This window comes from Sarcophilus harrisii, chromosome 3 (assembly GCF_902635505.1).
Source record: "Sarcophilus harrisii chromosome 3, mSarHar1.11, whole genome shotgun sequence".
Classification (NCBI taxonomy): domain Eukaryota; kingdom Metazoa; phylum Chordata; class Mammalia; order Dasyuromorphia; family Dasyuridae; genus Sarcophilus; species Sarcophilus harrisii.
In genome coordinates, this window is record NC_045428.1 from 591,012,355 (window position 1) to 591,034,113 (window position 21,759).

A 21,759-nucleotide genomic window follows, 5' to 3' on the forward strand; every position below is an offset into this window, starting at 1 on the left:
TGGGTTCTCTGTGGGCTCTTAATAAATACTTGTTGACATTGGTGAATGAATTGTATTATCCGGGGTTCTGGGCTCCAGATTTCTCTCTCAAGTATCACAATTGATGAAGCAGAACTCCACCCATCCTTTATCTTTCCAGAATGTTTAGCCCTAAGCTGAAGCACTCTCTCTCTCTATCTCTCTGTTTCTCTGTCTCTGTTTTTCTGTGTCTCTCTCTGTCTCTGTCTCTTTCTATCTCTCTCTGTCTCTTTCTTTCTCTGTCTCTCTGTCTCTGTCTCTCCATCTCTGTCTCTCTGTCTCTGTCTCTATCTCTCGGTCTCTCTCTATATCTGTGTTTCTCTGTCCTGTTTTTCTGTGTCTCCCTCTGTCTCTGTCTCTATCTCTCCCCGTCTCTGTCTGTCTCTCTTTTTTTCTCGGTCTCTGTCTCTCAGTCTCTTTCCATGTAGATGTCTGTAAAAGTGTTAGAGAGCCCCGGAAGTCCCTTCACTGCCCCTGAGGCCGGTAGCCCGCCTCCTTTTTTCCCAGAGTGTCTGTAATTTCTGGATGTCTGTTTCCTCGCGTGCATGTTTTTCTGCCTCTGAGTATTTTAATCCCTTGCATGTCTGCGTGAGCGCGAGTAGCTTTTTGTTTGTGCTTCTCTGTCCTTGGTGCGTCCCTCTGGGTTGGCCTGAAGCTCTGAAATCCCTCTATCTGGAGTCTGTGTAACCGGCTTGGGGGGAAGGGTGTGTACCCCTGCCCAGCTCCCTCTGCCCCCCCCCCAGAGGCCGGGTGGAGAGCAGCCCCGGCCTCGGAAACCTCGACACCGCCCCTGGCCCAAGCTGTTGACATCAGCGCCAGATGTGCAAAGCCTGGTTGGAGGCCCAGCCAGGCCGGGCCAAGTGCTTGGGGAGCACCAAATGCCTGAGCTTCTCTGCTGTCCCCGCAGGCGAACGCGAAGGGGGCTGGGAGAGGGCTGGGAAGGACCCCCCTCGTCTCCCCTTCTCTCCCCCCAATGTTAGAGACAAAAACAAGGGAGGCACGGCCCCCATCCCGCACAAACAAGGTCGCCCTCTCCGAGACATCCACCCTCAGATCCCGGAGCCGCTCCTTACAAACCACAGACACCAGGCCCACGGACATGTTACAGACAGCGGGCAGGGCGGCGGGTGGTGGGAAAGGGGAGGGGGGAAAGGAGGCGCTCTGACTGGGGGAGTCCGGGGCTCAACTTCCCCGAGGTGCCCATGAAAGAAAAGGGCCAGGCTTAAGGACCCTAACACCTTGTCTGCCTCCAGGTGTCTGAGTGTGTGATCTGTCATATGGAACGAGGCTCAGGGCACAGTCAGGGACGTACAAGAACACCCAGACAGACACACACACACACACACTCACACACACACACTCACACACAGACACACACAATCATACACACTCGCTCTCCCCCAACCACCTCAGACAATACTGCTACCCACAGATAGACAAATATAGCTGCACACTTCCCCCTTCCCGGGATTGGGCCATCTCCTTTGAATTTCTCAAGGGGTAAAGGGAGGGACTCGGAGAGGTCCTGGGGCGGGGGCCGGGGCCTGGACCCTGGGGAATGTATGTGAAGGGTCAGAGCACCCATGTCTGAGAGTCCTGGGGAGAGGGCTTGTGGGGGGAAAGGGGCGCACAGGTTTCATGGGCAGCTACTGAGACAGACTAAGGGCCTAAAGTGAGTTGGAGACAAAAACACTGGACTTGGGGAGGGGGAGAATCTGGACTTTTAAAATGGGTCCATCCTTTCTGTGGAGGGATGACTGAGGAAGAAGTGTTGCCCTGGAGGAGGAGGCTTCCGGGAACAGGAAAAGAGATTATCTAGTCCAGGGATGACAGATAAGGAGACTCGGGCCCAATGGTCAAGTGCCGCTCAAAGCCAGAGATCGGCTGGGATTTGAACTTGGGCCCTCCAGAGGAGGCTCTTCCCAGTGCACCCCCAAGTTAGTGGCCCCGGGCTCCTGATACCTCACTTTCAGGGACAGACAAAGGGGGGAAGAGGAGAAAGGAGGGAGGGTAAAGGCCTCATCCCCTCCCTCTTCACCCGCCCACTAGGGGGCCACTGGGGGAGACCCTCCCCTCTCTCCTGGCTCCCCTTTCGTCGTCGATGGGCGTCTGTGGGACGGCTCCTCCCTTTCCACATCTGTAAGAGGCCGAGGAAGGACCTGAGGATTGTATAGTTTCTATATTGCTCGAATAGTCTGCGGTGCTGCAGCTGTGGATGTTCCTGTTCCTTTAAGAAGGGGGCCGGGCAGCCCCCTCCCCTCTCCTTAACCCTTTGGGGTCTGGGGCTGCTTCCCCCCTCTGAGGAGAGGGAGGAGGGGGGTAGGAGGCGGGAAGGGGGGAGGGAGGAGGAGGCCCCGGCAGCGGAGGGGGCTGGGGGCGGGGACAGCCGGGGTGCTGAGAGGGAGGGAGGGGGAGGGAGAGGGAGGAGAGAAAGTTTGTCCGGGAGGAGTTTGGGCTGCCCAGTCCAGTTCAGGGCTGAGAGCCAGAGGCAGAAGGCAGGCAGCGGCGGCCGGTGGTGGGCAGGGAGCGGTGGGCACTGCGCGAAGGGCCAAGACAGCGAGGCCAGGCCAGAGCCGGGGGGAGGGGGAGAACCCAGGCCCTGCCCCCCTCCCCCCTCCGCCCCGCCGGACTGAGGCCGGAGCCAAGGGAAAGTTTTGGCCCCGATGCTCGGGGCGGCCAGGATGGGCAGCTCGGGGCTGGCGTGGTGCCTGGCCCTGTGGTGCTGGGGAAGTTGGGCCCAGGAAGGTGAGTGGGTCCAGGGAGGGAGGATGGATCCCGGGCCCCGGGTCCGAAACCTAAGTGCCCCCCCGCCCAGGCTGAACAGGTGCCGGACCGGGGGCCCCTTTTCCCGCCTCCCCTCCTTGCTCCCACCCGGGTCCTGGCTCAGACCACCCACCGAGGGAAAGTTAGTGTGAGAGGTGGGGGCAGCGCCCGGCCGGGTTCTCTCACACACAGACACCTGGAACAGGCCTGGGATCCAGGAATAGGGGAAGGGGCTCGGGGGCTGACAGAGGGGGGAGACTAGCACCCCGGAGAGTAAGGGGGGAAAGGTGGAGGGGGAAAAACCTGGGATGAGAAACAGAGACCGATCTGGGGGAATCAAGAGCCGGAAAACCAGGAATCCTGGGGGAGTCAGTGAGGGAGAACGGGGGAGGGCCAACGGGAGGTGGTGGGGAGGGGCGGGGTTGAGGTCCCGGGCCCGAGTCCCAAAGGGGTTGGTGAGGAGATGCTGGTTTCCGTTACCGTTAGGGCCTGTGACTCAGTTGGCGTAAGGGGACGATCCCCCCTTTTTGCTGGGTCGGGTCCAGGAGGAAGAAGGGCGGCAGGGGAATCCTCAGGAAATCCCGGCGGGCGGGCAAGGGGCTAAGAGTGCCGGGAAGGTGGACTGGGGGCAGAGGGGAACCTGTCGGGTCTGCTCTGGGTCTCTGGCTGCATCCCTTTCCCCCCTCTCCTTCCAAGTCTCTCCATTTTGTAACTCCATCTCTGCCTCCTTCCGCCTCCACCTCTGTTTTCCTCCTTCTCCCTCCCTCTCCCTCTTTCTGTCTCTCTGCCCATCCCTGTTGTTCGGAGCCTTCCCTCCTGTCCCCTCTCCCTCCTGGGGTCTCTCCCTGGCTCTCATCCTCCAGCCTGGCTCTGAGTAAGTGGATCCACCCGGGCCCTGTGATGGGAGATGGGTCTGGTGGAGGGTGTGGGACGCTACCCCAGGGCGTGGGGCTCGTTCCCGTCGGCTTTCTGGACTCTGGGTCCCCTGGGACTGCCCTTGCTCCCATCAAAGCCTCCTCTTCCCTCCCCTTTGCTCCCCCCACCGCTGAGTGCCTGCTGCTGTCAGGGGCTGCTTGGAGGGTACTCTCCCTCGTTCCCCCTCCATCCTCCCTCAGGCTGTGAGGCCCTCTGCCCCGGGGGCACCCCTAGGAAGGGAGGGTGCTGACAAGGCCCCGGCCCCCCTCCTTCTCTGCCCTCCTTGCCTCCTCCCTGCCCACCTCCATCCTCTCCAGCTTCTCTGCCCACACACCCCCAGAGTCCCCCAAAACCCCACTTTTCCTACCGGATCTCCCTGTCTCCCCCCGCTGGCATCCATCACGTGTCTCCCTCCCGGTGTGTCCCTGCACAGGCATTTGGGACCCATTTGTGACCGGGCCTGGGAACGTGACGGGGGCCCGGGGGCGAGTGGCCGTGCTGCGCTGTGAGGTCCGAGTGGCCGGGGAGGCTCCGGAGGTGAGCTGGCTCCGGGACGGGCAGGTCTTAGAGCTCGCCGACAGCACCCAGACCCAGGTGCCCCTGGGAGAAGAAGACCAAGATGACTGGAAGGTGGTCAGCCAGCTCAGGTACAGCTGGGACCCCTGCCCGCCAATCTAGACCCCGCCCCCTCTGCAAGTCTAACCTCTCCCCTGCCCTTAACCCTAACCCTTTCCCCACAAGCCTAAGGAAGGGAAGCTCCTTGAGGGCAGGAACTGTCTCTGTTTTTGTTCCTGGCCCTTAGTATTTACTGAAATATTGGAGGCACGAGATTGCCTTGGACTCTCTGCCTTGGTCCACCTTGCTAATAGCTCTGGGAGCTTCCTGAGTTTAAATCTGCCTCAGATACTTCCTAATTGTGTGATCCCGGTCATTTAATCTGTCTGCCTCAGTTTCCTCATCTGTCAAATGAGCTGGAGAAGGAAACAGCCAACCACTGCAGTATCTTTGCCCAGAAAATCCTAAATGTGGTCACGAAGAGTGGGACAAGACTGAAAAACGACTGTCCAACAGTCCCAGCCTTCCTATCCCTTCCTGGGTCTAGCACCTACACCTCTCCCCTGACCCAGAATCCCATCTGCGTCCAGGCCTGACTCTGGCTCCTGCCTCCCTTCTGCCCTGTCCCTCTGCCCCTGACTCTAGCCCAGCCCCCTGATCCCTGTCCCCTTTCCCCTGCCTGGGTGCCTGCCCTGTCTCCCTAGGATCTCAGCCCTGCAGCTCTCAGACGCAGGGAGGTACCAGTGCTCTGTGACTGTGGAGGGGGAGACCTTCCTGTCCCCCCCAGCTTATGTGGGTCTAGAAGGTAAGCTTAAGAGCAGGGTCCTGAGAGTGGGAGGTGAGCAAGGGCTCCGGGAGCTGGAAAAGGGGCCTCTAGAACACGGGAGGTCAGAGAACTGGGATGGAGAGTCAAGGAAGGCTGCGAAGGGTCCCAGATGTGAAGTCTGAGATTAAAGTGGACACTATTGTCTGATGAAGGGCTGGGGCTAGAGGATTTGGGAGCTATGAAAAGGTCTGTCGAGGGGCAGGGGATCCAGGGGGCTTGTGCATGCTGGGAAAAGACCTGGAATGCAAGTATGGGGTTCATGGGGGCTCAGATGGTCCAGGAGGGAGATCTGGAGGGACCTCTCCAGTGAAGAGAGAGTTAGAGAGCCCGGGATGGAAGGGGCTTAAAGTAGCTGAGATGGATGAAATTGGAGGGTATAGAGGGTTGTAGGGCCCAGGAGAGGGAGTCTACGGTTTATCTGGGGCCCAAAGTTCTGAGATAAGAAATCCACAGAACTATGGGGTCTGAGGGTCTGAGATGGGGGAGGCTCTAAAGGACTGTGGAAGGTCTAGAACCAAATGGGAGACGACAGGTAAGAGTCAGGGACTGAAGGGTCGAGAGCCTGGCTGGGGGTCCTATATGGAGGAAGCCGGGCATCTGGGGAGGTCCCGGAGCCTGCAGGGAAAGAAAGGTCAGCTTGTGGGGGAGCACACGAGGGGATGAAGGTCTGGCAGAGTGGGGGACGTCAGACTGTACAGCACAGGTCTGGAGGGCTGTGCTGGGGCACGGGGTGGGAAAGGGGCTGCGGTCCCACAAGTTCTTGATCTAGGCCCTCCCCAACTCCACCATCTAGGCCTCCCCTATTTCCTGGAGGAGCCAGAAGACATGACTGTGGCTGCTGACACCCCGTTCAACCTCAGCTGCCAAGCCCAGGGGCCCCCCGAACCTGTTCATCTATTCTGGCACCGCGACGGGGCCCCCCTGGCCCCACACAGTGCTCCCCAGGGCCTGCTCCACCTGCCAGGTGAGACTTTGCAGGACCTGGAGGGTCAGCCTCACATGCCCGTCTCTTCCCTGCCTGCCTGTGTCTCCGTCTCTCTTGGTCTCAAAGTCTCAGCCCTCTCGTCTCTGTCTCTCTTCCTGGCCCTTTCTGTTGGTCTCTGCACCTCCTGTCTCTTCCCATCTCTCTGTCTCTATCTTTGTCTTTTGTGTGTGTGTGGCTTCCTCTCTGAATCTCTGTGTCTTTATTTCCTACTTTTTGTCTCTTACTCATAAAACTACTTAGCGCTCTTTCTCTTTCTCCCTCCCTTCCTCCCTCTCTCCTTCACTCCCTTTCTCCCTCTCCCCCCCTTTCTTTCTCTCTCTCCCTCTCTTTCTCTTTCCCTCTCCTTCTCTCTCTCCTTCTTCCTTCCTCTCTCTCTCTCTCTCTCTCTCTCTCTCTCTCTCTCTCTTTCTCTCTCTCTCTTTCTCTCTGAGTCTCTCAATCTTTCTGTCTTTGTCTTTCCCCTATCCCCCACCCAACTCGCTCTCAATGGCCTCCTTTGTTTGGGGTTCATATCTGAAGGCTGTATGTGGTCCAAGTTCATGGTCTTAGACCCTGAGGGGAAAGCTGTGGGCATGGAGGGGAGGAGGGGAAGCACAGTCCCAAATGCCCCATCTCCTGCCCTTGACCTGGGCTACCGGAAACTTTGTTGCCCCTCTCCCACTCCATGTCACCGACAGGACTCTGCCACCCTAGGTTAACAGAAGCTCTCCCACTGTGTTTCCCAAATAAGAAAGTCAACAGAGGAAGAGACATGGAGAGAGGGACAGAGACAAAGAAAAACAGAGAAAGAGAGATGAAGACAGAGCAACAGAGAGAGAGAAAAAAAGAGGAAAAGAGAGAGAAAAGAAGAAAGGAGACAGAGAGAGAGAAGAGAGACAGAAACAGAGAAAAGGAGAGAAAGAGACAAAGAGATGGAGATAGAGAGACACAGAGAAAAGGAGAGAGGCAGAGAAACAGAGGCGAAGAGACAGAGACAGAGAGGAGAGAGAGATGGAGGGAGGGATAGAGGAAGAGAGGAGAAATGGAAGTAAGAGGAAGAGAGAGGGGGAAATAGGAAAGGAAGGAGAGAAGAGGGAAGGGAGGGAAAGAGAGCAAAAGAGATGACAAAAACAGAGCGACAGGTGAGGGAGAGAGAGACAGGTGGAAGAAAAGAGGGAGAAAGAGAAGGGGAAAAGAAGGAGGAAAAGAAAGAGAAATGAGAGAGGAGCAGAGACAGATAATACCCAGAAAGACACAGATTAAAAAACTGGGAGTCAGAGACTGATGAAAAAACTGGTAGAAACCTGAGGAGAAAGATAGGAGAGAGAGTCGGAGGAAGGAAACCGAAAAAAGGAATCACAGAACTGAAGGAGGACCTTGAGAGAAGTAACAGTGTGTTGCTACCGCAGGGTGTGTGTATGGAGGGAGAAAGCCAGATTCCCAAAAGGGAAACCAGTTGTCCTGGGTTAGCCGGGGAGTCAGAGGCTGGGATTTCGGGGATCCACCCCCTCTTGCCAACTGAGAGGCAGAGGATGCCGGGCGGGCCGGTGGCCTTGAACCCTGCCCTTTCCCCCTCTCTGGGAGGGGGAAATAGGCTGCCCCCGCCAAAATCCCCTTTGAGGTCCAGCAGGCCGGCTGTTGTGTTTTGGGGGGAGAAAAGGGAACATCTGAGAGTCTGTGCCAGAGGGAAATTAGGTGACCACATCAGAGAGGGGCTGGGGCCCGGCCGGGGAATGCAGTGTCCCCGGGACAGTGGGGGCACCGTTTGGGCGGGGTCCACATTCCCCACATTCCCGAGGGCCCCCCTTCTCCTCCCAGAGTGAGTCAGGGGCGAGTCAGGGGCGGTGACCGCGGCTGAGTCAGGCTGGGGGTGGGGTGGGGACAGAGAGTGGACCCCCTGGGAAGGAGAGGGCGCAGGGAGTCTGTGAATCAGCGTGTGTGTGTGCCCACGTGTGTGGAGTCTTCCCTCCCTCAGTGCCCTTGACGTGCTGGCTTTGCCCCCATAAGGTGCCCGCTTGTGTGCTCATGGGTGCCAAGCCCCAGTCTGGCCCCTGCTGCCCTCCTCCCTCTCCTCCTTCAAGTTAAGCCCCCCGAGGGCAGTCTGCCAGTCTCTGTCCTCAGTGCCCTGTCCAGCCCCAACAGACACACGCTGAGAAATGTCTGTGCCCTGAACTGGATCCTGTGTGTCTGCGTGTGTCTATGTCAACAATCTGATTGTGGGAACGGATCGTTTCTGGGGCGTGTGTATGTGTGTCTCCCAGGTCGTACCCCGGAGCACTGGGCCCAGATTTGCTTTCCACAACTCCTCCTCCCAGTCCCTGGAAAAGCTGGGGGCGGAGAGCTGAGGCCGGGCTCACATCTGGGAAGCACATCTGGAGGAGGTCCAGCACCAGTCCCGGCACAGGCCAAGGGGCTTTTTCCGAGGTTCTCAGCAAGGCCGGGACTCCGGGCCTGCCCACCACCCCCAGAGCTGACCAGCACCTAAAGCTGCCCCCTGCATTCTGAGGCCCCCAGTAGCCATCGGGACCACTGGGCCAGAAGCAGCTCAGCTGCCCCCAAGCTGATGGGACCAGGTGGGACTGGGCGGGGGGATCAGGAGCGCTGTGGTCAGGGCCCAAGCAGCAGCTTCAGCCCCCTGGCTTAGGGACCCGGGGGGCCTCTCCTCCTGCACTGTAACCTCTCTGCCCCCAATGGCTGCTTTCTGTCTCCCCCAACCGCTTCCCAGCCCATCTCTCTCCCTATGGCTTATACTCTCTCCCTATGGCTTATTTGCTCTCTGATTCCATTATTTTCTTTCCTCTCTCTCCTCTTACTGACTCCTGTCTATCTCCCTGCCCCCCCCCCCCGGCTCCCCCACTGTTCTCTCGGCCCCTTCCCTGCTTCCTCTTGTCCCCTCCTCTCCTTTCTCTGCCCCCTACTGTTCTGTCTCCTCTCCGCCTCCTCTCTATGCCCTCATGCCCTTCCTTCCTCCATTATGTTTTCTCGCTCCCCATCGCCCTCTCTTCTCTGTGCCCCCAGTGTCTGTGCTCTATCCCTGTACCCTGTTCCCTGTCCCCTCTCTGTCTCCCCGTTCTTTTCTCTCCCTCTAGCCCCCAGCCAGGAGCAATTGCCAGGGCATCTCCTCCCTCTCTGTCCCTTGGGAAAGGCCATCGCTGGGTACAAGCTGGCCCCTTCCCCCCAGTTGGCACCGTGCCCACTGATGGCAGCCGCTTGGGCATCTGACCTTGGCAGAGCAGGGGAGGAGGGTGTGTTTCCGGCCTCACGGGTCCCCCTCCTCCTCCTCAACCCTTCCCCCTCACTCCTGCTGACGATGAGAAACCTTGTGTGCACTAAGGGAGTCGGAGAGGACCTGGGGGAGGAAGGCCCAGTGATGTGGGATGGGAAGGAGGCCGGGCAGCCCCCAGACACAGGCACACACTCCCCCAGGGGTCCCGCTGCCTGACTCTGGGCTCCTCCAGCACCGAGGGAGCAGTCCCGGGAGCACTGCAGAGTTGTAAGCGCTCAGGGCCCGAGAAGGCATCTGGGATTTTGTGGGTGACTCGTGTGTGTGAGTGTGTGTGTGTTTGTGTGTGTGTGTGTGAGAGAGAGAGAGAGAGAGAGAGAGAGAGACAGAGACAGAGAGAGAGAGAGAGAGACAGAGAGAGAGAGAGACAGAGAGAGAGAGACAGAGACAGAGACAGAGACAGAGAGACAGAGAGAGACAGAGACAGAGACAGAGAGAGAGATGGTCTCCGACACTAGCTGTGTGTGTGTCTGCGGTTGTGTACGTCTGTGTGGTGGACTATGTCTGTGACTGGATATCGGTGGTGTGGTGTTGTACATCTGCCTGTTTACCTCAGTACTTCTTGGCCCTCAGACAAACTTGCTCCCCCGACTCTGACCCCTCCCCATTTCCCCTGCAGCCTAGGGGATTGCAGGGGCTGTGCCCATACACACACACACACACACACCCGACCCCCCACACACACTCATGCCTCCCACCCCCCGCTCCCACACATACCCATTTATAGATCTCCCACCACACATCCCCACAATCCCCGTGGCCACAAGCTGCGCCCCAAGAGATCTGACACAGTGAACCTTGATTCGTTCTTGTGCAGTCTCTAGGGAGGTGATCACTAACTTTACTAATGTCCCTTTTGGGGGGCCCCTGGGGATCAGTCTCTTGTGAAATGGGGAGACCCCCGAGTGGGAGGACAGAAGCATTCTCTCCTCCACCAGGGCATTGGGGTTAAGTGACCTGGAAGGGTCACACAGTGGGACGATTTGGATTGGGGGCCCCCTAACTTCAGGACTGGTGCTCTGTCTGCTGCACCACCCCGGCTGTCCCCAGAACCTTTCTTAAACTGAAATCCTCAAAGTTCCCTGAAGCTGGGAGCCACCTGATTCTCATAACTCCCCTCTTCCCCCACTGCTGCCCCCCCCTCAGGCCTGAATAAGACAACCTCCTTCTCCTGTGAAGCCCACAATGCTAAAGGGGTCACCACGTCCCGGACGGCCACGGTCACGGGTGAGCCCAGAGGAAAGGGGGAATCTTTGGAGGGAAAGGCTCCGGCTGGATGGGGGAGGGGGGCTCTGGGAGGCTGGGGGAGGAGCGAGGATTTGGGGAGCCGGGGAGGGGGCTGGGAGAGGGTTTCCCATCATCCCCCGTCTGTGACCCAGTGCTTCCACAACGTCCTCGGCATCTCCGGCCCACGTCCAGCGGCCCCACGGAGCTTGAAGTGAGCTGGACACCAGGGGCCAGTGGGATTTACCCCATCACCAACTGTGCCCTGCAGGTGAGAGGTCCTCCCAGTGACATCTTCCCGTCCCCTCCAAAAGGGGAAGTGTCTCCCCCGGGGGCCAAGTCCCACTTCCCACTGGGGCTGAATCCAAGGCCAGTGTCAAGGGTGGGGGTGAAAGGTCACTACCACACCAGGGAAAGGAGAAGTGGGAGTCAGGCTGGGGGCATGTCTGTCCCTCCGTCCTCAGCAAATCCCACTTCCCCTTCCCCTCTGTGACTGAAGGACAGAGGGCAAGACAGGTGCCTGCCCCCGCCCTCTCAGGAGACATGGAGAGGAGTGGGGGCAGGGGCTGAGCTCTCCTAAGAACCCCTCTCTCGGTCGTCTTTCTCATTCCCAGGACTTCTTGGGGCCCAGAATAGCCAAGAACCTTAAACCATAAGCATCAGGGAACATAGAGCCGTAGAATATAAAACCCCAGAACCTTAGGAACCAGAGGGAAACATGGAACACAGATAAGATCCACAAAATATAGGTTCTTAGAACCATGAAATATAGAACTTTACAAGCAGAGCAGGAAGAAACTTAGAATGAGAGGAATGGCAGAACGTGGAGCCTTAGAACATAAGCCTCACAGAATTTAGAATCTTAGAACCATAGAATAGAGAACCTAGAAGTTCTGCCTAGAACCTTAGAACATAAGGATCCAGAACCTTAGAGCCTCAGAACCATAGCATTAAGAACCTTAGAATGCTTCACGAAATGCAGAATCTTAAAGCTACAGAATATAAACCCTCAGAACTATAGCATTTAGAACCTTAGAATACGAGGGAATGGCAGAACATGGAACTTTAGAATGTAAGAATCATAGAACACAGAACCTTAGAATCTGTAGAACCTTCAATTAGAGGGAATGATTGGCAGATTCTTAGACATTAGGACCTGAGGACAAGAAAATCATTATAATGATGACCCCGGTACATGGAACCTTACACAAAAGAGTTGTGAAATATAGTCTGCCACCAAAAGAACCCTGACATCTTGGGAAAGGAGTTGAGCCCTATTCTCTCCTCCTCCCCCTCTCTTATTCTAGGCTGTGCTATCGGACGATGAGGTTGGGGCCGGACCCGGAGCCATGGAGCCTCCAGAGGAGCCCCTGACCTTTCAGACCGCTGTACCTCCCCACAGCCTGCACGTGGCAAACCTGCAGCCCCACACCACCTACCACATGCGCGTGGCCTGTGCCAGCTCCCAGGGGCCCTCCCCTTGGACCCACTGGGTGCTGGTGGAGACGCCTGAGGGAGGTAGGATGGCACTGGGGCCCCCCTTAGCCCACCCTCCATCCCCCTCCCACTCTAGCAAAATACCCAAACAGCTCTCCCTCCCCCAATCACTTGTACCCCCTATATACAGGGGGTCTCCAACAGGCACGTCATCCACATGGGGCCAGGATGGGGCCAGAGAGGAGGAGGGGTTCAGCCTCCCTTCCCTGCCCCTCTCTCCCCAGTGCCCATGGGACCCCCAGAGAATGTGAGTGCCGTCCGAAATGGCAGCCAAGCCCTGGTGCGCTGGCAGCCGCCTCGGGCTCCGCTGCAGGGGATGCTCCGCGGGTACAAGCTGGCGTACCGGGAAGAGGATGCCCCCGAGGTGGGCGTGGACGTGGCGAGGGGGAAGGGAGCCGGAGGGAGAGGGGACGCTGAACCTTCTTGCTCACCCTCTCCCTGCCCTGACCATCTCCCAGGTGCTGATGGACGCCGGCCTGAGGCAGGAAGTGACTCTGGAGCTTCGGGAAGAAAGGGTCCTACCCAACTTAACCCTGCGGGTGGCGGCCTACACCGCTGCCGGCGAGGGGCCCTGGAGCTTGCCTGTGCTGCTGGAGCCCTGGAGACCAGGTAGCCACCCGGGACCCCTCCCATAAATCCGGGTCTGGCCCAGAGACCTTTTCTGAACAAAGATCGAAACCCCAGATGGGGCCCCAGGATCCACCCTCATTTCCTGCCACCACGTTCTTATCCCCGAGACCCCAGAGCATTTCCAGGCTCCTTACACAAGAGGAACGCTGTTCGCCCCCCACCACATCCCTATTCACCCTTCAGACCCCTCCCTGCTGCTGCGACTGCCAGCACTCCTCCCCATTTCCCCACTGAGCTCCCCCTCCTCCCCTCTTCTCTCCACACAGGGGATGGGCATCCAGTGCACCAGCATGGTAAGCGCCCCTCGCATGCCCTGGTGCCATGTCCCCTCTGCATGGCCCTGGCTCCCCCCCACCAACCTCCCTCTTGCCTGGGGGCACCCCAGGGTGCTCCTGGAAAGCCTGACATGGCACCTCTCGAGAAGCTCCCTTGGATGCCAAGCCTGAGGCCTGAGGTTTAGGGGACCCCTTACTTATCCTTAGCAAGATTTGTTCAGGACTCGAGCCCATGCCATGCTCCTTGGGCACATGCACCCTCCCCACCACCCCTGCAGCACAACCCCTCTCTGGGTCCTTGGGAGCCCATTGCTCACACTTTCTCCACTTCTGGGGGGCCAGCCCAGCTCTTTCATGCCCCCATTGGACCTTCTTCACACCTGGTTCCATATGCCTGGGGCCTCACTCCATATTCCTTACAAACATCAAGTGCTCCTTGCACACCCTGCTCAGCCAGGTCCTTGCACTCCCACTCCAGGCTACATGCCCCATAATTTGCACTCCTTGCACACTTTCTTCACTCCAGGTCCTTGCACTCCCACTGCAGGCTACATGCCCTGCAATGTGCACTCCTTGCACATCCTGCTCAGCCACTGGGAGCTCTGTACCGCATTCACCACCCCACCACCCAGTGCATTCCCTTCTTTCACGCCCCCCCACCACCACACAGCCTCTTACACATCTGCCTCACACAGCCCAGCCTGCCTTCATCACCTCTCCATTTCTGTCCTCTGTCAAACACTCCTGAGCCCCTGGGCCCGTCCCAGGTCCCTCCCTTCCCTCTCCCCATGGGTCCCTGGTGGCGGGGTCAGGGCTTCTTCCCTGACAAGGGCTTTGTTGCTCCATGACCCCCCAACACCCTGCAGTGAAGGATCCCCCGGCCCCGGCCTTCTCCTGGCCTTGGTGGTACGTGCTCCTGGGGGCTGTAACAGCTGCCGCCTGCGTCCTCCTTCTTGCTCTCTTCCTCTTCCACCGGAGAAAGAAGGAGACACGTTATGGGTAAGTCGGGCCTACAGCCCCCCGACTCCTTCTCCCCAGGCCTAGGGCACTGCCATCGGGCCTTAGACCTAGCTGTGACCGGGACCTCAGGGGCTCCCATACTGCCCGGGGATCGGCTGACTTGCCCAAGTGGCAGAAGGAGCATTGACATTTCAGCACACTGACTTCCCATCTAGACCTTCTATCCGTAGGGTAGAAGAGGAGTTTGGGGGTGGGGAGACCACAAGGACTAAACAGGACCCAGGTGTCCAGCTCCTTCTCCACTGTCCCTGCTGGGGCTCTGCCCTCACCTCCTGCCCCCATCTCCCCAGGGAAGTCTTTCAGCCCACGGCGGAGCGTGGAGGAGAACTCGTCGTCCGGTACCGGGTCCGGAAGTCCTATAGCAGGAGAACCACTGAAGCTACCTGTAAGGGATAATGCCCCCATCCCCCCGGTGCTCCCTCCTCCGGGGATAGTCACAGAATCTTTGACTCTTAGGGATCCAAAACTTTTTAGATTCTTAGAGTTCTAGTGTAGACTGCTCCGGAGCCTTCTAGACAACTTTAGAATATGTGAGGGGAAGGAATTTGCAAGAATCTCCTGACACGATACTGGATCAGCAAGGATTTATTAATGGTGCTTTGCTAAGCACTGGGGATTCAGAGAAAAGGTCCCTGCACTCAGGGACTTTATACAACAGGGAAGAAGGATGGGGAAGAGAAGGGGAGAGGCGTGGGGTATCAGGGAGCTCACTGGGGCAAAAATGGGGGCAAAAAATGAGCGAGGAGCTCATTGCTCCCAAGACCATCTCTGATCCCTGGCCCAACTTTGCTCTCAGTAAACAGCCTGGGCATTAGTGAGGAGCTAAAGGAGAAACTCCGAGACGTGATGGTGGACCGGCACAAGGTAGCCCTAGGAAAGACCCTCGGAGAAGGTGAGTCGCCCCAGTCCGCTGCCAAGCCCATCCTGACGTCTCCCTGCCACATCCCAGGTCCAATCTCTTTCCAGAGTTCAGTAAGAACATGGCGGTTACCCATGATGCATGCTGGCACCGGTCGCCCACAGCATACAGGATGCAGGCTGACACCCCACCACCACCACCATCTCCTTCCCCTCCCTCACTCTTGTCCCTTCCTCCTTTTCTCTTTTCCACCGCCAGGGGAATTTGGCTCTGTCATGGAAGGGCAGTTGAACCAGGACGACTCCATCCTCAAAGTGGCTGTGAAAACAATGAAGAGTAAGTCAAGAGACATGGCTCCTCCCTCACCCTCCAACCCCCCACCTTTTTCTACTCACACCGTCCCCAACCAGAATCAGACCGTGAGGCTTCAAATCCCAGCTCTCCATTCACGGAGGCAGTTAGGTGCTTCAGTGCCAGGCCCTGGGCCTGAGTTTAAGTGTGACCCTGAGCTAGCTGGGTGACACTGGACAAATCACTTCCCCTTGGTCTGCCAATTATTCAATGGAGATAACAGGAGTAGCTTCCTCTCAGATTGTTGCAAGGGTGGAATATTTGTGAGATACTTAATATATGGTTTTATGACATATAGGAGGTGTTTAATAAATGCTTGTTGATAGAGGGAACAAGCACTTATTAAGTACCTACTGTGTACCAAGACTTATGCTGGGAACTGGGGAGCTAAAGACAAAACAGTCCCTGATCTCAGCAAGCCTCCATGCTATTGGGAGGAAACATAGTTTAGAAATTATATACAAAGTATATATAATATACTTAAGTATAGAAAATATGTACAAAATATATACAGTGGCAAATCGGTCTCATATAATGGGTGGAGGCGCAAGAAGGGGAGAATTTAAAATATTTTAAAATAATTTTTTAAAGAAAAGACGGGAGAGAGAAAAAGACAGAGACAGAGAGAGAGACAAAGAGAGAAAGAAGAGAGAGAGAGACAGAATTACACACAAGGGGATTTCCAGTAGGGAGAGCCCTAGCAAAAGGAAGAGAGGTTTCCTGTCTTGGCGGCTCTTGAGCCTTCCTAGATTCTAAGAAGCAGAGCTCTCCAAGTGGGGTGCAAGGGGTGCTACCTGGACAAAGGCACTGGGACAGGCCAAGCGAGATCAAGTGGGAGGAAGCAGGCGAGTTCAGCTGGAAAGCTGAGGCCAGAAGCCAGATTAGGGCACCAAGAGGTCAGGTGGCATCCAGAGGCAGCAGGGAGCCCCTGAAGCTCCTTGAGCAGGAGAGGGACCTAGGCTAGACCTGTGCTTGCCCAGATTCAGAGCTGTAGAGTGGAAGGGGCCATCTAGATCCATCCCTACATTGGACCCTTGAGCAAACAGAAGAACAAGCAGTCTGAATAACTTGCCCAAGTTCCCCCAGGCAGGACCTGAAGCGAGCCAGAGCTCTGCCCACTGCCCTAAGCACAGTTGAGCCCCTCCTGAGTACGAGCCCCGAGGAGCTTGGAAGGCACGGCAGGTCCGGGTCAGAAAGACCAAGGTCCAAACGGGCTCCGGGCTGCCCGTGGGGCCCCACAACATCCTCGCTGGATCTCGGTTCCTACTTCTGTTAAAGCGCTTGTGGCCAGGGAGGAGGGGCCGGCCCCCATTAGTGGGCAGCACCCCCTAATACCTGCCTCCCAGGGGCCTCCGAAACAGCCGCTGCTCTAATGGCCCATTTGGCTCCTTTCCTGCTTAGTTGCCATCTGTACCCGGTCAGAGATGGAGGACTTCCTGAGTGAGGCGGTCTGTATGAAGGAGTTTGACCATCCCAATGTCATGAGGCTCATTGGTGAGTCGGGAGACAGGGGAAGGGAGAGAATTGGGAGATCCCCAAATCCAGGGGAGGGGACAGGGCCCGGCTCTATCCTTCAGCCTGCAGGGAAGTTGGTCCAGGTCCTTCCACAGCCCCTCTCTCCACACGCCCCTCCCCCCAGCCTGGGAATGTGGCAGCAATGTAACCCCTGACCTCTCCCAGAAATAGCTGCTCCCCTCCAACCCCCTGGGCTCCGGAAACAAACCCTGGGAACCAGCCTCCTCGAGCCCAAGCTTCCCTGCTCCCCTCCCCTCTGCCTGCACGGGCGGACGGGGGGGGGGGGACAAGCTAGTGGGGGGCTTCTGGGGGAAAGCCACCGACATCAGAGACTTAGGGGCTTCCCTCGTGGGGGGCGGCATCAGGGGTCTGCCTCCAGGGCTCTGAGTGTGAGGGCTTCCCTTCGCCTGTGGTCATTCTGCCCTTCATGAAGCATGGGGACCTGCACAGCTTCCTGCTCTATTCCCGACTTGGGGACCAGCCTATGGTGAGGGACCTAGCATGGGGGAAAGGGGAGTAGGCCATGCTCAGAGGCTAAGCGACCTACTCAAAGTCTACACTGGAGAGTGGCGGGGAGGGGGGAGAGGGGAAAAGGGGGAGGGGGTTGCCCCTAAGATTCTGGGAGCCAAGGAAGGGACTGGGATGAGGGAGGGGCAGAGGGGAGGGACAGAGGAGAGGGAAAGGGAGCTTGGGAACCAGAGAAACAAGGCTGCTTCAAATACAAATCCATAGAACCTTAGGATCTAGAACTACAGAAGCTAGAATATTAGAATGCAGAACATTATGGCTTGAATGGATCTTAGAACTAATATAAATTCATAGAACCTTAGGATCTAGAACTACAGAAGCTAGAATATTAGAATGCAGAACATTATGGCTCGAATGGATCTTAGAACTAATATAAATTCATAGAACCTTAGGATCTAGAACTACAGAAGCTAGAATATTAGAATGCAGAACATCATGGCCCAAGTGGATCTTAGAACTAATACAAATTCATAGAACATTAGCTTCTAGAACTACAGAAGCTAGAATATTAGAATACAGAACATTATGGCTCGAATGGATCTTAGAACTAATATAAATTCATAGAACATTAGGTTCTAGAATTACAGAAGCTAGAATATTAGAATGCAGAATATCATGGCCCAAGTGGATCTTAGAACTAATACAAATACATAGAACCTTAGGATCTAGAACTACAGAAGCTAGAATATTAAAATGCAGAATATCATGGGTAGAATAGATCTTAGAACCAATACAAATTCATAGAACCTTAAGATCCATTTCACGCTCAAGCTCCAGTTGGGGCACACGTGACCCCGGGCCCGGGCACCATAATCCCAGGTGGCAGCTTTGCTGGGCTACATCTCTACATAACATGGAGCTGGAAGGGGCTTTATGCAGCTGAGGAAGCCAGAGCTGAGGAAAGACAGGGTTGGGGGCAAGGTTGCATTGGGACAAGACCAAAAAGACGAAAGTGTGGTTGGGGGAAATTAAGTCAGGAAGAGGGCTTCTGGGAGTGGAAGAGTCAGAGTCAAAGAGACCTTGACAGCCAGTGCCCCCCACTCACCCACTTCCCAACACCCCTGCCCAGTTCCTACCGACTCAAACGCTGGTGAAGTTCATGGCGGACATTGCCAGCGGCATGGACTACCTGAGCACCAAGAGGTTTATTCACAGGGACCTGGCTGCCCGGAACTGCATGTGAGCCCTCCCGTGTGTTTGTGTGGGTGGGGGGAGGGAGGAGTGATGGGCACAGAGGCTCATTGAGAAGCCAGGACTATGGGAAAGGCTGAGAAATGGTAGCCAGAGAGAGAAGCATCTGTACATCCCAGAAAACCCTCAAAAAAAGCAGAGTAGGGGCCTTTCCGAGGAGGCTGGAGGAGCTCTGAAGGAAGGAGGAGTCTCAGAAGACTGGGTCGGGAGGAAAGAGAGAGGAAATGACCCTGATTAGACCCTGGTGGATTTGTTTCTTCCCCTGGGAGTCTAGAGGAATCAATGGGGCAATAGGAGAGGCTCAGAAAGTAGGGTTTTAAAATGTGGTCTCCTCTCCATCCCCACAGGCTGAATGAGAACATGTCCGTGTGCGTGGCAGACTTTGGTCTCTCTAAGAAAATCTACAATGGGGATTATTACCGCCAGGGCCGAATCGCCAAGATGCCAGTCAAGTGGATCGCCATTGAGAGCCTGGCTGACCGTGTCTACACCAGCAAAAGTGATGTGGTGGGTATGAGGGCAGGGCCAGGTGTGTACAGGGCTGTGGCCAAGAAGGGAGGGACCCCCTTCACTAATCCCCACCTTCCTTGTCCTCAGTGGTCCTTCGGGGTGACCATGTGGGAGATTGCAACGCGGGGCCAGACGCCTTACCCGGGTGTCGAGAACAGCGAGATCTATGACTATCTGAGACAAGGCCACCGTCTCAAGCAGCCAGCAGACTGTCTGGATGGACTGTAAGGCCCTGCCCTTCCCCTACCCCCAACTCCCCTACTAGGAGTCTTCCCCATACCCTCAAATACTCTGAGCCCTGACTATCACCCCATATCCTGAAATGTGGGATAGAGAACATCCTGAACACTGCCCCCAGAGACCCCCAAAATCTACTGAAGGAGCCCCAGCTCTGAGCATCCCCAAAGACATCCCAGGACACCGAGAATGTCCCAGGAACCTCCTCCACCAGAAGACCCCAAAACCATCCCAGCACAGCGAGAAGCCCCCAAGTCCTACACACACCTAGCAAGTGCTGTTGATGCATTTCTCTGGGCCTCCAGACAAGGCAGATGCCTTGAGGGCCTCCCCAGAGACCCCCAAATCCTGCCAACCTTGGAGAGAGGCTCCATTTACAGCACTCCTTAAAGGCTTCCAGATACCTAGATCCCCTCAGCCTCTCTGCCCCAGACTCAAATCCCCTGAACCACAGTGCTGTGGAAAGAGCACTGGCTCTAGAAGGACCCTTGACCCTGATTATTTCTTACTATGTGGCTTTAGACAAGCTCCTTCTCTTCTCTGGGCCTCAGTTTCCCCCTGCATAAAATAAGGAGTTTGGATCGTGTTTCCGGCTGGCTTTAAGTCCTGTGATTCTGAGGATGGCCCCGATCCCATCATTGCCCCCAAACCCAGACCCAGCTTGCATCTCCCAGAACTTCTCGCTGTGCCCCAGATCTCTAATTGAGGCCCCTCTGCCCCTGCCTTGCCCCTTTCCTCTGAGCCCTCCATTCTATCTCCTTCCAGGTATGAGCTGATGTCCCGCTGCTGGTCCCTGAGCCCCAGGGATCGACCGACCTTCGCAGAACTGCGAGAAGAGCTAGAGATGACGCTGAAGAGCCTTCCCCCCACCCAGGACCCCGAAGAAATCCTCTACGTCAACATGGATGGGGAACCTGCTGGAGCAGCCGGGGGCACTCCCCAAGCCAGCCCCCTGCTAGCCCCGAAGGCCTCCTGTAACTGTAGCTGCGTCACTTCTGCCGACGTCCACCCAGCTGGACGCTACGTCCTCTGCCCCTCCACAGCACCCGGGGCCCCAATGCCCACAGCCAGGGGGCCACCCGCACCTCCTGGCCAGGAGGAGGGGGCCTAGGTAAGGCCCTCAGACCCCACCTTGAGCTAGGCACTGCCACTGAGGAGGCCAGGGGAACCCACACCTGGCTTCCCCCACCCAGCCCTGATCCCTGGGCCCTTCCACCAACACCTGCCCTTCAGACCCCCTCCCCGGACTCCACCTCTGCCCCTTGCCTCACCTCTCCAGTTGTCCCTCTTCTTCCTCTTTCCTTGCCCCCAAATCCTTATTCCTTGGGCCCATCCATTTCTCCATTTCTTCCCCTCCCTGTCTCCATCCTCATTCCAGCCTTTTCCCCATCTTTGTTCCCCTTTTTGCTCCCTATCGTCCATCTCTCCCTTTTCCCATTTCTTTCCCCATTCCCATCTCTCTTCCTCTCCCTGCCCCAGTCCCTGTGCATCTCTATCCTTCTGTTGGCTTCTGTTATCCTTCTAACTCCCCCCATCTATCCACCTTTTCCTCATTTCCTCCCGATCTTTGTCTTGTTCTCTAACTCCATCCTCTATCTCTCGTCCTCTCTTTCCCCCATCCACTCATCTCTATCCTATTTTCTCCCTCCTATTCTTTCCCCACTTCCTGCTATTTCTGTTCCCATTCTCCTCAAATCCACACCCCTTTTCTCCATCTCCCTCCCTCTTTGTCCACCTCTTCCTTTCTCCCCATCTCTATCCCTGGCCCCCACAGCTCCACTCCCCCTTGGGGTATGCTACCCCAGCTCTGTGCAATGCATTAGGGATGACCTCCCAAGGCCATTCTGCCCCCCTGAGCCAGTCCCTTCCCCCACGTCCAGAGAATTTGTACAATGTTGGGTCTCCCTTCCCTTTCCTTCCCCGTTCACTTCCAGGGCCCAGTTTACCCCCATAAACATTTTGTACCAACCAGTACCTGCCTCCTGTCTTCCCTACACACACAGAGACAGAGATAACATGGAGAAACACTCAGAGACAGAGATAAAGAGGGAAAGAGGTCACATGCAGAGATAAACACAGAAAGGCATCTGTGCCAAAAGAGAGGCAGAAAGGAAGGAGAGAGATAAACAAAGAGACAGAGAGAGGAAGAGGAGGAGAAGGAGAAGAAGAAGAATGACAGAGAAGGAGGGAGTGAGAGAAAGAGGGAGAAACAGGGGGAAGAGAGAAAAAATAGAGCGGGGGAGAGAAAGACAAAGAGACAGAAACGCGGGAAAGAGAGGGAAGGAGAGAGAGAGGAGGGGGATAGGGGAGAGGAGGGGGAGAAAGAGAAAAGGAAGGAGAGAGAACAAAAAGACAGAGTAAGAAGGAAGAGAAAGAGGCAGAGAGAAGGGGAGACAAAGGGAGAGACAGACAGAAGGGGGGGAGGCAAAGACAGGGAGGCGGGAAGGCAGGGAGGGAGAGAAACAAAGAAACTGATGATTTTCAGAGATGGGGGACAATTTAGGCTAGAGACCTACAGAGACATACACGCTGAGACACGCAGAGAAACAGGGAGACGCTTTCAGAGCCGGGACCCAAACTGTGAAACGGCCTCTGAGA

General features: G+C 56.4%; 1 protein-coding gene across 2 annotated transcripts; it reads left to right on the forward strand.

The window, feature by feature from the left end:
- The first annotated feature begins 2,464 nt into the window (after nt 1-2,464).
- Nucleotides 2,465-20,623, forward strand: AXL (AXL receptor tyrosine kinase). Of its 2 annotated transcripts, XM_031963837.1 has the most exons (20): nt 2,465-2,763; nt 4,130-4,343; nt 4,956-5,056; nt 5,871-6,041; nt 10,471-10,551; nt 10,704-10,819; nt 11,856-12,066; nt 12,270-12,409; nt 12,504-12,654; nt 12,942-12,968; nt 13,817-13,949; nt 14,261-14,355; nt 14,767-14,862; nt 15,088-15,165; nt 16,582-16,674; nt 17,061-17,182; nt 18,293-18,402; nt 18,762-18,921; nt 19,012-19,148; nt 19,927-20,623. In XM_031963837.1, exons 1-20 carry the CDS (start codon nt 2,682-2,684, stop codon nt 20,270-20,272), a joined length of 2,664 nt encoding a protein of 887 aa, XP_031819697.1. In that variant the 5' UTR covers nt 2,465-2,681; the 3' UTR covers nt 20,273-20,623. The 2 variants fall into 2 exon arrangements, with proteins under 2 accessions (XP_031819697.1, XP_031819698.1); XM_031963838.1 differs by lacking the exon at nt 12,942-12,968.
- Nucleotides 20,624-21,759: the final 1,136 nt, after the last annotated feature.